The sequence below is a fragment of the Heterodontus francisci genome, chromosome X (assembly GCF_036365525.1).
Source record: "Heterodontus francisci isolate sHetFra1 chromosome X, sHetFra1.hap1, whole genome shotgun sequence".
In the NCBI taxonomy this organism is placed as follows: Eukaryota; Metazoa; Chordata; class Chondrichthyes; order Heterodontiformes; family Heterodontidae; genus Heterodontus; species Heterodontus francisci.
Window position 1 is genome coordinate 2,058,010 of NC_090421.1, and position 16,266 is coordinate 2,074,275.

Sequence of the window (16,266 nt, forward strand, 5' to 3'; positions counted from 1 at the left end):
CCTCTTGCGAGATCAAGAGACAATAATCCAAAGAGCTCATAGGTGAGATCATCAACCAGGAGTAAAGATCTTGATCAGTGGTTCATCTATACATTTCAAACAAATAGCAGCGTACTCCTTTCAGACCTCACTAAGTAGTGGAAATGAAAGTTTGATTTTGTGCTTTCTTTGTGTCACTAGGTTTTGTTACTCTTTGCTAAATGTGATTGATCTGTTATTATCAGAAATTAGAGTTGGTGCCTATCCCTCGGAAGGTCTATGGTAACTTTTTTGATGGTGACTGCTACATCCTCCTATTGGTAAGTTAAAGACCTAGCTTTGCAGCATTGCAAATGGAACTAAAGGTCACAATCATTTTTGGGTGTTGGCTTCTTTTGTGGTCTTTAAAGTGATGGAAGTCAGTGATGGGGAATATAAAATGTTCCAATTTTTTGGACCCACTATCGCCCAGGACAGGTACAGCACGGGGTTAGATACGGAGTAAAGCTCCCTCTACACTGTCCTCATCAAACACTCCCAGGACACTGTAGAGGGAGCTTTACTCTGTATCTAACCCCATGCTATACCTGTCCTGGGAGTGTTTGATGGGGGACAGTGTAGAGGGAGCTTTACTCTGTATCTAACCCCGTGCTGTACCTGTCCTGGGAGTGTTTGATGGGGACAGTGTAGAGGGAGCTTTACTCTGTATCTAACCCCGTGCTGTACCTGTTCTGGGAGTGTTTGATGGGGACAGTGTAGAGGGAGCTTTACTCTGTATCTAACCCCGTACTGTACCTGTCCTGGGAGTGTTTGATGGGGACAGTGTAGAGGGAGCTTTACTCTGTATCTAACCCCGTGCTGTACCTGTTCTGGGAGTGTTTGATGGGGACAGTGTAGAGGGAGCTTTACTCTGTATCTAACCCCCGTACTGTACCTGTTCTGGGAGTGTTTGATGGGGATAGGTACATCACGTGGTTGGCTGCTGCTTAATTGGATTGCTCAGTGCTGATTGCAGCAACGAGGTGCAGCTGACTGCTGCAGTCAGTCAGTTGGAGGAGTTGCTGCTGGGGAGAAGAGCTGCCACAGGACAAGCAAAAAAAAGAAAAAAAACGGGGTTAGATACAGAGTAAAGCTCTCTCTTGGATATCACAATAATGGGGCATTTGTTTTTCCCACACAAATGTGCTGATGGTTTCTCTGATGAGATAACCAATTTATCTAAAGTTGTGGGCTGTTTAGAATGGAGTCACTTTGGGTCGCACTGAGATTATCGGAGCGGCCTAGCTGTGGAGGAGGGAGGGGTTTCTGCTCTAGAGTCTCCAGATCAGAGCTAAAATTGGCATTTGAAAGAAATGTTGGATAAGCATTTTAATTTTGAGTTCGGGTAGTGGTGGGAAGTAAAGGCTGGCTCGGGTCTGCAAATGAGATCCTAGCCGAGCCCGACAGAACCCCATCTGACCCAGAGTCTGACGTGGCCCGAGTCCTTCCATTTTTTTCCCATGCCTGACCTGACCTGACCATCAGTTAACTTACCTTCCATTTTTAATTTTGTTCCTTACCTGCACAAGCTTAAAATAACTGTAGCAAAACCACCTTTAAAGTCCAAAAAGTAAATAAACATTAAAGTCACTTACCTGAGGTGGTGATAGAGCATGTCCAATCCGGCCCAGCCCGACCCAACCCAAGCCCGAATGCCGGACCTGGAAGTGCAACTTGACCCAACCCAAACCTGACACGTTGTCGGGTCCTGTCGGGTTCGGGTTGGGTAGCAGGCCTTTAGTGGGAAGATTACAGTGGCCTCCGTGCCCCTAGATTAGAGAGAGGAATCAGGCAGTGTTCCTGCTTCTGACCCTGATCAACTGACCTGTGCTGGAAGCACATTTGTGTGTGAGTGACAGTGGTGAGAATGTGGGACTCGCTACCACAGGGAGAGGTTGAGGTGAATAGCATAGATGCATTTAAGGGGGAAGCTGGATAAACACATGAGGAAGAAATGAATAGAAGGATATGGTGATGGGTTTAGATGAAGTAGAGGCGGGAAGAGGCTCGTGTGGACCGTACACACCAGAATAGAACTGTTGGGCTGAATGGCCTGTTTTTGTGCTGTATGTTCTATGTAATGGAGGGTAGGGGGAGGATCAAGCTGGGCTAAGCTCACTCCTGCATCCTTATTCTAGTTGTGTGTTACCGTATTGTCAGTACCAACCCGCCTGTGCTTGCTGATTTACATTGGCTCAACATCTAGCAACACTTCAGTTTTAAAGTTCTCATCCTTGTTTTCAAATCTCTTCATGGCCTCCTCACCCCTTCCCTATCTCTGTAACCTCCCCCAGCCCCCTACAACCCTCCGAGATCTCTGTGCTCCTCTAATTCTGGCCTCCTGTGCAACTGTGCTGAACAACTGGTGGCCATACTTTCAACTGCCTGGACCCTAAGCTGTAGAATTCCATCCTAAACCTCTCTGCCTCTCTACCTTCCTTTTAAGATGTTTCTTAAAACCTAGCTCTTTTATTTCCTTATGTGACTTGGTGTCAGATTTTTGTCTGAATTATGCTCCTGTATTTATTTTATGTTAAAGGCACTATCTAAATGCAAGATGATAAAGTGTTGGAAATCTTTTCCCCTTCTCCATCATGCAGACACAGAGAGTCGGCAGTGGTTTCAAGCATGACATCCATTACTGGATTGGGATGGAGTCATCGCAGGACGAGCAGGGAGCAGCTGCAATTTACACCACCCAGCTGGACGACTACCTCGAGGGAGCTCCAGTGCAGCATCGGGAAGTGCAGGGACATGAGTCAGAGACCTTCAAGGGTTACTTCAAAAATGGGATCATGTGAGCCCTTTCCCTTATCTGTGAATAGGATACACAGCACTTGAGGCGCGATACTCGGGGGACACAGTGCTTGGGGCTCGAGATTGGGGGGACACAATGCCTGGGCTCGATATAGGAACGTAGAACTTAGAAGCAGGTGTAGGCCATTCGGTCCTTTGAGCCTGTTCCGCCATTCGACAAGATCATGGCTGATCCGGTTGTGGTCTCAACTCCACTTTCCTGTCTGCCCCCCATAACCCACGACTCCCTCAGCTATCAAAAATCTATCTAACTCAACCTTGAATAAATTCAATGACCCAGCCTCCACTGCTTTCTGGGGAAGAGAATTCCACAGACTAACGACCCTCTGAGAGAAAAAATTCTCCTCATCTCCATCTCAAAAGGGAGACCTCATTCTTAAGCTGTGCCCCCTACTTCTAGTCCCCCCCCCCCCACCACCACAAGAGGAAACATCTTCCCCGTATCCACTCTATCAAGTCCTCTCAGGATCTTACATGTTTCAATAAGATCACCTCATTCTATATTTTATTTAGAGATACAGCACTGAAACAGGCCCTTCAGCCCACCAAGTCTGTGCCGACCATCAACCACCCACTTATACTAATCCTACACTAATTCCATATTCCCTACCACATCCCCACCTGTCTCTATATTCCCCTACCACCGACCTATACTAGGGGCAATTTATAATGGCCAATTTACCTATCAACCTGCAAGTCTTTTGGTGGTGGGAGGAAACCGGAGCACCCGGAGGAAACCCACGCAGACACAGGGAGAACTTGCAAAGTCCACACAGGCAGTACCCAGAATTGAACCCGGGTCGCTGGAGCTGTGAGGCTGCGGTGCTTGCCACTGTGCCGCCCTTCTTCTAAATTCCAATGGGTACAGACCCAACCTGTTCAACCTTTCCTCATAAGACAACCCCTTCATCCCAGGAATCAGTCGAGAGAAGCAGTTCAGAGAAGGTTCAATCACAATTATATCCTTTTTCAAATAAGGAGACCAAAATGGTACACAGTACTCCAGATGTGGTCTCACCAAGGTCCTGTACAGCTGCAGTAAAACTTCCCTACTTTTATATTCCATTCCCCTTGCAATAAATGACTACATTCTATTTGCCTTCCTAATCACTTGCTGGCTGTACCTGCATACAAACTTTTTGTGATTCATGTACTGGGGGCTTGAGGGACACAGGGGGTTTGGGGCTTGATATTTGGGGGACAGGGGTGTTTGGCGCTCAATATACGAACATACGAATTAGGAGCGGGAGTAGGCCACTCGGCCCTTCAAGCCTGCTCCGCCATTCAATAAGTTCATGGCTGAACTGATTACTCCACATTTCCACCTACCCTTGATAACCTTCCACCCCCTTGCTTAACAAGAATCTATCTACCTCTGCCTCAAAAATATTCAAAGACTCTGCTTCCACTGCCTTTTGAGTAGGGGAATTCCAAAGACTCACGACCCTCTGAGAGAAAAAAGTCTTATCTCTGTCTTAAATGGGCAACCCCTTATGTTTAAACAGTGACCCCTAGTTCTAGATTCTCCCACAAGGGGAAACATCCTTTCCACATCCACCCTGTCTCCTCGGGATCTTCTATGTTTCAATCAAGTTGTCTCTTACTCTTCTAAATTCCAGCATATACAAGCCTAGCCTGTCCAATCTTTCCTTGTAAGACAGCCCGCCCATTCCAGCTATTAGTCTAGTAAACCTTCTCTGTACTGCCTCCAACGCATTTACATCCTTCCTTAAATAAGGAGACCAGTACTGTACACAGTACTCCAGATGTGGTCTCACCAGTGCCCTGTATAGCTGAAGCATAACCTCCCTACTTTTGTATTCAATTCTCCTCGCGATAAACAATAACATTCTATTAGCTTTCCTAATTACATGCTGCACCTGCATACTAACCTTTTGCGATTCATGCACTAGGACACCCAGATCCCTCTGCATCTCAGAGCTCTGCAATCTCTCACCATTTAGATATATGCTTTTTTATTCTTCCTGCCAAAGTTGACAATTTCCCGCTTTCCCACATTATACTCCATTTGCCAGGTCTTTGCCCACTCACTTAACCTATCTATATCCCTTTGTAGCCCCCTTATGTCCTCTTCACAAATTACTTTCCTACTTATCTTTGTGTCATCAGCAAATTTAGCAACCACACCTTCAGTCCCCTCATCCCAGTCATTTATAAAAGTTGTACAAAGTTGAGTCCCCAGCCCAGATCCCTGTGGCACACCACTCGTTACATCTTGCCAACCAGAAAATGACCCATTTATGCCTCCTGTTTCCTGTGAGCTAGCCAATCTTCTATCCAGGCCAATATGTTACCCCCTACGCCATGATCTTTTATTTTCTGCAATAACCTTTTGAAGTGGCACCTTATCAAATGCCTTTTGGAAATCCAAGTACAATACATCCACCCCTTTATCCACAGCGCATGTAACTTCCTCAAAGAACTCTAATAAATTGGTTAAACATAATTTCCCTTTCACAAAACCATGTTGACTCTGCCTGATTACCTTGCATTTTTCTAAATGCCCTGCTATAACATCTTTAATAATAGCTTCTAACATTTTCCCTAAGACAGATGTTAAACTAGTTTGTAGCCTGTTGTTTCTTGCTTTCTGTCTCCCTCCCTTTTTGAATAAAGGAGTTACATTTGCTATTTTCCAATCTAACGGAACCTTCCCCGAGTCCAGAGAACCTTCCCCGAATCTAGGGAATTTTGGAAAATTAAAACTAATGCATCAACTATCTCGCTAACCACTTCTTTTAACACCCTAGGATGAAGTCCATCAGGACTCGGGGACTTGTCAGCCCACAGCTCCAACAATTTGTTCAGTACCACTTCCCTGGTGATTGTAATTTTCTTGAGTTCCTCCCTCCCTTCCATTTCCTGCTTATACTGGGATGTTACTTGTATCCTCAATAGTGAAGACTGATGCAAAATATCTGTCCAATTCATCTGCCATCTCCTTATTATCCATTATTAATTCCCCAGATTCACTTTCTATAGGACCAATGCTCACTTTGTTAACTTTTCTTTTTTAAATATCTATAGAAACACTTACGATCTGTCTTTATATTTCTAGCTAGCTTTCTCTCGTACTCTAATTTTACCTTCCTTATGAATCTTTTAGCAACTCTTTGCTGTTTTTTATATTCTGTCCAATCTTCTGAACTGCCTCCCATCTTTGCGCAATTATAGGCTTTTTCTTTAAATTTGATACTATCTTTAACTGTTTGAGTTAACCATGGATGGCAGGCCCCAACCTTGGAATTTTTCTTTCTCGTTGAAATGTTTCTATTCTGTGTATTCTGAAATATCCCCTTGAATGTCTGCCACTGCATCTCTATTGACCTATCCCTTAACCTAATTTGCCAGTTCACTTTAGCTAGCTCTGCTCTCATGCCCTCATAATTGCCCTTATTTAAGTTTAAAATACTAGTCTTGGACCCACTCTTCTCTCCCTCAAACTAAATGTAAAATTCAGTCATATTATGATTGCTGCTTCCTAGGGGTGCCTTAACTATGAAGTCATTAATTAATCCTATCTCGTTGCACAGTACCAGGTCTAGTATAGCCTGCTCTCTGGTTGGCTCCAGAACGTGTTGTTCCAAGAAATTATCCCGAAAATATTCTCTGTACACCTCATCTCAGCTACCTCTGCTCATCTGATTTTTCCAGTCTATATGTAGATTAAAATCCCCCATAATTGTTGCTGTACCTTTCTGACAAGCTGCCATTATTTCTTCCTTTCTACCCCGTCCTACAGTGTGGTTAATGTTAGGTGGCCTGTACATCACTCCCACAAGTGACTTTCTTGCCTTTATGATTTCCCATCTCCACCAAACTGCTTCTCCATCCTGGTCTCCTGAACTTAGGTCATCCCTCTCTATTGCGCTAATAGCATTAATTAACTAACATTAATTAATTAACAGAGCTACCCCTCCACCTTTCCCTAGCTTCCTGTCCTTCCTAAATGCCATGTACCCTTCAATATTCAGGTCCCAATCTATATCATCCTGCAGCCATGTCTCTGTAATGGCTATCAGATCGCACTTATTTATTTCTATTTGCACTCTCAGTTCATCTATTTTGTTTCGAATGCTACGTGCATTCAGATACAGAGCCTTTAGTTTTGTCCTTTTATTATTTTTGTAACGTCTAGTCTGATCTGCTGATTTACTCTTAGATTTGTACGCTCTGTCCTTTCCTGTCACAGTGACATGGGTGTTTGGGGCTCGATATTTGGGGGACGGGGGGTGGCTTTGGGCTCGATATTTGGGGGACGGGGGGGGGCTTTGGGCTCGATATTTGGGGGACGGGGGGGGGGCTTTGGGCTCGATATTTGGGGGACGGGGGGGGCTTTGGGCTCGATATTTGGGGGACGGGGGGGGCTTTGGGCTCGATATTTGGGGGACGGGGGGGGGCTTTGGGCTCGATATTTGGGGGACGGGGGGGGGCTTTGGGCTCGATATTTGGGGGACGGGGGGGGCTTTGGGCTCGATATTTGGGGGACGGGGGGGGGCTTTGGGCTCGATATTTGGGGGACGGGGGGGGGGATTGGGGCTAAAGGCCTGCTACCCGACCCGAACCCAACGGGACCCGACGACATGTGTCGGGTGTGGCTCAGATCGCTGTTCCGGGTCTGGCTCTCAGGCTCGGGCCGGGCCGGGCACATACACGCACGGTATTAATTGGACTTGAAAGGTTGTTTAAAAAGATGAAGATTGGAGCCACGAAGTAAGTGAACATTCCGGTGGTCGGTTTGGGTCGGACCCGGGAAAAAAATGGAAGGACTCAGGCCGGGTCGGGCTCGGGTCCGACATGGTTCTGTCGGGTTCGGGTCGGGTTTTATTTTCCTGTCCTGAGCAGGCCTTTAATTGGGGCTCGATATTCGGGGGACACCATCCTCATGAAACTTTCCGGGGAACAAATTGTTATCTAGTGACGGTTGGATCTAAAAATGTATCCACAAATAACCGTGACCTCACCAAACTTTTAGTTTCATTCAAAGAATCATAGAATCTTACAGCACTGAAGCCATCTCGTTGTGCCTGTCCCAGCTCTCTGAAAGACCAATCCAATTCATCCTGATCCCCTGCAGTTTTGCCATAGCCCTGCATGTTTTTCCTTCAATTATCATTTTTCTCACTATTTCCCCCCTCTGCTCCCAAAGGCATTCACTCCTTGCTGGGCTGCAGTACCTTAGAGGCTAACTTTGAATGTCTCACTGAAGGAGCCATGTTAGCCTTAACACTGAGTAGTGAGAGACTATTCAACTATGGGAGTCATCCCAACTGTTCGATCCTGTTTGCGCGCCTCCCAAAACAAGATGTCCATATGTGTGCACTTTCCAGCAGGGGTCACTGGAGGATGCTCAGGAGCAGGATTCCCTGGCCATTCTGCTCCTCCCTTGCTCCTGGATTACTGAGGTTAATTACACCACCTCTTCTATCAATCAACTAACAGTACACACCAGGGATTGAATCTGGGAGCTCCTGCTCTGTATATTCACTGGGTAAATTCACTGAGTTATCAGGTGAATTAAATTAATTTGTTCATGTGAGTTTTTTAAAAATATTCCCATCCTTCCTTGTTCTCATTGTTAAGTTTTCTTGGGCCTTACGACGAGACTGGCTGAGTAGTCAATCTATCCCTGGGCCTTTGTCAATGCTGCTCTCAGTTAGTCACTAGGTGGTCCATGGGAGAAGCCCTGGAGCACAAACTCTAATTGTTCTTCTCTTAATGAGGAGGCCTCTGGACTCTGTTACCTCCCTACAGATTTTTTAAAAATTGTTCTCGGGATGTGGGCAACGCAGGCAAGGCTGCATTTATTGGCCATTCTTAGTTACCATGACAAGGTGATGATGGGCCTGCTTCTTGAACCATTGCAGTTTGTGTAAAGTTAGGGAGTTCCAGGATATTGACCCATTGATGATAAAGGAATGGCGACACATGTCCTAGACAGGATGGCGAGCAAATCAGAGATGATGGCGTTCCCACGACATTGCTACTCTTGTCCTTTGCCCTCATTCTTTGGTTGTGGGTCTGCTTTGCTTTGTCTATAGCCTGCAGCTTTTGTTGTTTTGCATACAGGTAGCCCAGTGCAGTAGCTTCACTAGGTTTGGACCTCATTTTAATGTATGCCTGGTGCTGGTCCTGGTACAACATTCTACGCTCCACATTGAACCAGGGTTGGACTACTAGTATGTTGGTGAGCAGAGTGAAGGATGTACGAGGGCCCTGAAGGTATAGATTGTGCTGCTTCTGATGGCCCAAAGTGTCTCAGAGATAGCCTGCTAGATCTATCTGTAGATTGTCCCACTTAGAAAGGTATGATTGATAGCTCAGTAGAATGAGTGGGGGTATTAAACCACCCCCTCCCCACTCTACAGCACTACAAGTTGGTGTAATCCATCACTATGCTGATCAACCAGCTTTGGGACATCCTGAGGGTGTGAAAAGCAAATTATTTGGGTGTAGCACTGGTCAGGCACAGTGTCGAACTCCCTAATGTTTCCCTGACAACATGTTTTGTTGTCTGTTTCTTGCAGCTACAAGAAAGGGGGCGTGGCCTCTGGAATGAAGCACGTGGAAACCAACATTTACAACGTGCGACGCCTCCTTCATGTGAAAGGAAAGAAGACTGTCACTGCTACCGAGGTAAGACTGTCCTCCAAGCCATGCTTGCAGCCAGGTGGGCCTGAACTTACCTACTGTATCAGGGTCATGGGTCAATCTCTCAACATGGGATTTTCTCAACATCATTAAAAGCTGCTGCTTTTTTCTCTCAAAGGGAAGGCTCAGGGGTGACATGATAGTGACTTTCAAGATTATGATGGGAATTGATAAGGTAGACATAGAGAAGACGTTTCCACCTGTCGGGGGAGACCGGAACAAGGTGGTCATCAATATAAGACAGTCACTAATCAATCCAACAGGGGAATTCAGGAGAAACGTCTTCACCCAGAGAGCGGTGAGAATGTGGGACTCGCTACCACAGGGAGTGGGTTGAGGTGAACGGCGTCGATGTATTTAAGGGGGAAGCTGGATAAACACACGAGGGAGAAAGGAATAGAAGGATATGGTGATGGGGGGAAATGAAGTAGGGGGCGGGAAGAGGCTCGTGTGGAGCAGAAACACCGGCATGGAAAAGATGGGCCGAATGGCCTGCTTCTGTGCTGTAGACTCAATATAACTATGTAAGGGAGAGTGCCGCACTCAGATTGGATGTGCAGGATGAAAATGTAACAACATGGGAACATTAGGAACAAGAAGAGGCCATTCAGCCCCTCAAATATGTTACAAAGGAACAGGAGGAGGCCATTCAGCCCCCCTCGAGCCTATTACACAGGAACAGGAGGAGGCCATTCAGCCCATCGATCCTGCTCCATCATCTAATCAGATCATGGCTGATCTGTATCTCAACCCCATTTACCCGCCTTTGCTCCATATCCCTTGATACTCTGACCCAACAAAAATCTATTTAATTCAATCCTCAAAGCTCCATTTGACCCCTAGCATCCACAGCTTTTTAGGGGAGAGATAGATTTCCACTAACTACCCTTTGTGTGAAGAAGTGTTTCCTGACATCAACCCTGAGGAACCTAGCTCTAATTTTAAGATTATGTCCCCTTGTTCTGGATTTCCCCACCAGAGGAAATTGTTTCTCTGGATCAAATCCTTTAAAGATTTTAAACACCTCAATCAGATCACTCATTAACCTTCTAAACTCATGGAAATACAAGCCAAGTTTATGCAACCTGACCTCCTAATTTAATCCTCTAAGTCCTGGTGGTATTTTGGTAAAGGGATGACAGGATGGCTATGGGTGTCACTGTATGACACCCAGAATGTGTGTCTACCAGTGGCCCTTTGGGGGCAACCACCTGTTATGATCACTGTGAAAAGAGCAAATGCTACATCTCATTGCAGGGAAACACACACACAGATATAGACACACAGATGTAACGAGAAACGCGCATATGCATAAACAGAAAAACATACAGATATAGACATACAGACACAGAGTGAAACACACACATTGGATTATCTGACAGACCAAGAGCTGGGAGGAGGGAATGTGCATTTTAAAATAATGAATTCAGACACCTCATCAACACTCTCCAGATCCAGAGAACCATAGGATATTGCCAGAGAAGATAAGAAAGGACCACAGAGGTGGATCTCTATTCAGTGTGGACTGCTCGATGGATGTGGTGCTTATCCCCATTATCATACAGCAGGAGCTGGGTCCCTGCAGTCACCTGTTTCTCTGTACTCTCTGTGAAGCTCATTTTATCCACCCCAGAAAGGTGGAAGGCTGAGTGAACACCTTCAGGCCCTGACTCCAAATCTCAACTGACTAGCAGCCCAACCTTTTAGAGAAGATCAATAACTGGTTTCAGGCACTGGGGGCAAGTTATTCTATTGTGTGTTATGTGTTTTACAGGTTGAAATAAGCTGGGAGAGTTACAACCTGGGCGATGTATTTCTACTGGATATTGGCAAAGTTATAATTCAGTGGAATGGGCCGGACAGCAATAGAATGGAACGACTGAAGGTACAGTGTTGTTTGGCAGTCAATGTTTTCTCTGCCTTCGAGAACTTTTTAAGACATAATATTCTGAGACTTCTTCATGGGGTCAATTCTCTATATTTTCACTTTAGTGCAGTACTGAGGGAGTGTCACATTGTTGGGGGTGCCATCCTTTGGAAGAGATGTTAAATTAAGGCCCTGCCAGCCTGTTGGATGTTCAAGATCCCATGGCACTATTTGAAGATGAGCAGGGAATTCTCCTGGCCAACATTCATCCCTCAACCAATGCCACCATAAAGAGATCATCTGGCCATTCATCTTATTGCTGTCTGTGGCATGGTACTGATGCAAAATGTCTGCTGTGTCTAATCAGATTCCATGCTTCTTATGTCAGTGGCACTCTGGATTGTCAGCTGTGGTTCAGTACGTAGCACTTTTGCCTCTGAGTCATAAGGTGGAGAATTCAAGATCCACTCCAAAGAGGAGAACACAAAATCCAGATTGATATTCCCAGTGCAGTTTAGAGAGAGTGCTGCACTGTCAGAGGTGCTGTCTTTTAAATGAAATGTTAAACCAAGGCCCTGTCTTCCATGCTCCCCTCACCCCTCAGGGTGGCACTATTTTGAAAAACAGGGGAGTTCTCCCCGGTGTCCTGGTTCAATATTTATCCTCAACCAACATCACTAAAACTGATTATCTGGTCATTATCACATTGCTGTTTGTGGGAGCTGCTCTGCAAATTGGTTGCCACATTTCCTACATTACATCAGTGACCACACTTCAAAAAGTACTTCATTGGCTGTAAAGTGCTTTGGGACGTCTTAGAGTGATACGGCTCTGGAGGAGGCCATTTGGCCCATCGTGCCAATGCCAGTTCTTTGAAAGATCTATCCAATTAGTCTCACTTCCCTCACTGCTCTTTCCCTTTAAGTATTTTTAAGTTTCTTCACACCTTTCTGCAAACTAGGAGGCAAAGCAACACTCAACCCATGCAAAAGGGGAAATTACTTCAGCAGCACTTCCAATCTTCATCCATCCGTCCGTCCTTAAAACTGAACCAGCAATGGGACTGGCACCAATGTAGGTGATCCACACCATCTACTCTTCTTAATCCTCTTTGAAGAGCACAGGTACAACATGACTCCAATATGAGCAACGTCCTGCTTTCGGGGTCCTGTACTAAATAGAGGTATTTCTGGAGCAGGTCTAACTGGTTGGATGGCTTCACTGTGGGTTCTCCTGACCCCTGGACCTGCTCGCAAAGTGAATCATTGGCTCAGCTCCTTTCACTGAGGGGACTGCTGTGGAGGAGAAACCACTTTGCAGCCCTGGGCAAGTGGGCACCTGAGACGACATCCCGAAACACCCACAGTCATTAAATTCCACCCCCCCCCCCCCCCCCCCACCCCCACAGAGTCTCCAATGCGCTGTCGGCTGTCTTGTGGCATTGAACTACGGAGCAGATTCATTCCACCCACCCTAATCCCGGACCCCTGGGTCAGAAAGGTCCTGAGGTTGTGAAAGGTTCTGTAAATGCAAGTTATTTCTTTTTCTTTCTTTATCAGATCCTGCTCACAATCGTGGTTGCGATAATATTTCTTTGAACTCTATTTGTCCCCGCTATAGGGTATGCAACTCGCCAAGGACATTCGAGATCGGGAGCGAGGTGGGCGTGCAGAGATTGGAGTGATTGAAGGCGACCAGGAACTGAAATCTCCTGAGCTGATGAAGGTTGTAAAAAACTTTCTTGGGGAAAGGACCAAAAAATTAAACTCACCAACACCCGATGAAAAAGCAGATCAACAACAGAAAACCAACATTAGACTCTACCAGTAAGAGTATAATTAAACCCAGCTCCATTTTATATTTAGAATAACAGATTGCTGGGAGTGGGTTACATATATGATAGCTAACATGTTGGGTGTTTATATATAGAATATCTCATATGTGGAGCATGTTACATATAGAACATCACACGCAGAGCATGTTTTGTATTTAAAAGTGCATGTGTGGCACATGTTATATATAGAATAGCACATATGGAAAATGTTATATAAAGGTTAGCATACATGAGGGGTGTGTTGCATATAAAATAACGTGGAGCATGTTACAAAAAGGATAGCCAGACATGGAGCATGCTCCATATAATAGCACATGTGGAATGTATTACATATATGATAGCATTCGTGGAGATGGTTACATACAGAGGAGCAGATATGGAGTGTGTTAGAAATAGGGGTTCAGAAAATATCATAAACCACATGGACAAATACTGAGGTATTTAATCCACACCATCTCATCCCTGAGACACATCATATCCCTAAACACACTGCAGCCTTTGTTGCTCATTACATGTGGAGATGAAGCTAGTGGTGCTGGTATTTTGATGAAAGGTCATCGACCTGAAATGTTAATTCTGTTTCTCTTTCCACAGATGCTGCCTGACCTGCTAAGTATTTCCAGCGTTGTCTGTTTTTATTTCAGATTTCCAGCATCTGCAGTATTTTGCTTTTGTGATATAATTCTACTATGGATGTAAGATTTTGTTCTTTTCTCCAGCAGTGAGGGGTGTCAGGGCAGACAGTGACAAATGGGAGGGGAATAGGAGATGTTGTAGATATAATACAATGAATGGTGCGTCCTGTATATCATTCCATGGCAAAGTGAGTTAGTGCAATGCTGTATTATTTTGTATGACATACCATACAGCATTCAATTAAAACAATGGCTATAAACGGGTAAAGAGTTAGTAACAAACAAAAACAAGTTGCCTTTATCACTCAGTGTTTCAGATGCTGGCGGACATATGAAGGTGACTGAAGTTGCCACACGGCCTCTCATCCAGGACATGCTGAATCATGATGTGAGTCCCATCAGCCTTCATCCTCCTTTAGGCTTTGAGCATTTAAGAACATGGGCCGAACACATTTTCTCCTCCCCTTTCTATTGGTGATACTGACCCATTACACCACTTGTCACATACACTGACCATGTAGGACATTCACTAAAACAGCGCGTGTTGTGTGATGGCCAAGATTTGAATCGCCAACAATGAATGTTCTATCACAGCGCCACTTACAGGGATCATACTTAATTGCAAAAAATGTGGACAAATTTATAATAAGTTTTCCCATAAGACATGGTTCACACAGGAGTTCAGTACATCTATCAGTACGTGGGGTACATGTTTCATTGAAGATATACTACTTGTAACTGGGTTCTTGCACTTAATAATATAAAATTGTTCAAAATCTTTCAGGATTGCTATGTACTAGACCAGGGTGGAACTAAGATTTATGTCTGGAAGGGAAAACGAGCTACAAAGGCAGAGAAACAGGCTGCTATGTCTAGAGCTCTGGTAAGTATAGTCTAAACGGCTGGCCATCTGTTCCCAATCTTGTTTCGATCCTCAAGCATGAAGAGGAAGGGAAGCAGGATTTTCTTTCCTCTCCCAATGTTCTCCCATCTTCTTCTGAAGACTCTGACTCATGCTGAGGTTTAACAGGCTCCATTTGTCTTCTGGTATCTTCCCCAAGTGGCTATTATTTATGCAGTGAGCCTAGACAGTAAGTGCTGGCAGGCTATAACCATGAGAACCCTCACAACCCAGCCTAATCCTGTCCTTCCCTGTCTAATATCCACACATGCTCACTTTTCGGCACGAGGTTTTGGATAGTGATCTGGAGCTGCAATCTTGGCCAAGTTTTCTCTCGGCCTAAAAACATGTTTGCATTTGCCTTGGTGTCTCATTGAGATCAGCAAGGTGTCTGGTTCATCACTGTTCTGTGCTGAGTTAGCATATCTCAACTGGGAGAAAACCATTGGTTTCAGTGCCTGCTGAGCTTGAAAGCTGAAAAATCAAATTGGTTCCAGCTCCTGAGCTGCTTGTACCTTACCTATTGCTGGACTGAAATTGTGAACTGAACCAAATTGACCTGCAGGCAGCTGTTCAATTGGTTTCTATACACAAATGATTTTTAAACATATATTTTGATGGATTCTTTTATCTAATGCAGGATTTTATTATGATGAAAGGCTACCCAAACACCACTAACATTGAGACTGTGAATGATGGAGCTGAGTCAGCCATGTTCAAGCAGCTTTTCAAGAAGTGGATGGTGAAGGAGCAGACAGTAGGTTTAGGGAAAATACACACAGTTGGTAAAGTTGGTAAGTATGTACAGTAGCAACCTGTCAGATGTTGGGCAGGAGTGTGTGGAGAGGGGGATTAACTTTGACAGTTCTTTCAGCTGATAGGGGTTTTCTTTTTAATGCAAGTGGAGTTCCAAAGAGATTTAGGGGGTCCATGTATATAGATCACTAAAATGTAATAATCATGAACAAAAAACAATTAAAAAGGCTAATAGAATGTTAGCCTTTATAACTAGAAGGTTAGAATATGAAGGGGAGGAAGTTTTTTACTACAGCTGTACAAAGCCCTGGTTAGGCCATGTCTGGAGTAATGGACACCATACCTTAGAAGGGATATATTGGCCTTGCAAGGAGCGCATTGCAAATTCATCAGAATGTTACCAGGGCTCCAAGTGTTAGATTGTGAGTAGAGATTACATAAACTAGGCTTGTATTCAGGTCAGGTGTCTTTAATGCATCGGTGCAAGCTCGATGGGCCGAAGGGCCTCTTCTGCACTGTATTATTCTGTGATTCTGATTCTGTGATTAAGGGATGATTTGATGGAAGTTTTTAGGATTTTGAAAGGAATTGATAAGGTGGATAGAAACGTTTTCCACTGGTGTGGGAGTCTAGGACAAAGGCACATAACCTTAAATTCAGAGCCACGCCATTCAGGAAAGAAGTTAAGAATTGTTTCTTCATGGTAGAATTATAGAACTCTCTCACACTAAAAGCAGGAGATGCTAGCTCAATTAATATTTTTCAG

At 44.8% G+C, this 16,266-nt stretch overlaps 1 protein-coding gene across 1 annotated transcript in view; it reads left to right on the forward strand.

Annotated features, from left to right (window-relative positions):
- Positions 1-16,266, forward strand: part of avil (advillin) — a 42,280-nt gene that overhangs the window by 11,366 nt on the left and 14,648 nt on the right. The window contains exons 4-11 of the mRNA XM_068024919.1: positions 225-299; positions 2,619-2,815; positions 9,384-9,492; positions 11,282-11,392; positions 12,995-13,200; positions 14,153-14,231; positions 14,628-14,726; positions 15,385-15,538. Of these exons, the coding sequence (XP_067881020.1) occupies positions 225-299; positions 2,619-2,815; positions 9,384-9,492; positions 11,282-11,392; positions 12,995-13,200; positions 14,153-14,231; positions 14,628-14,726; positions 15,385-15,538 (1,030 nt within the window). The remainder of the gene's footprint in view (positions 1-224; positions 300-2,618; positions 2,816-9,383; positions 9,493-11,281; positions 11,393-12,994; positions 13,201-14,152; positions 14,232-14,627; positions 14,727-15,384; positions 15,539-16,266) is intronic.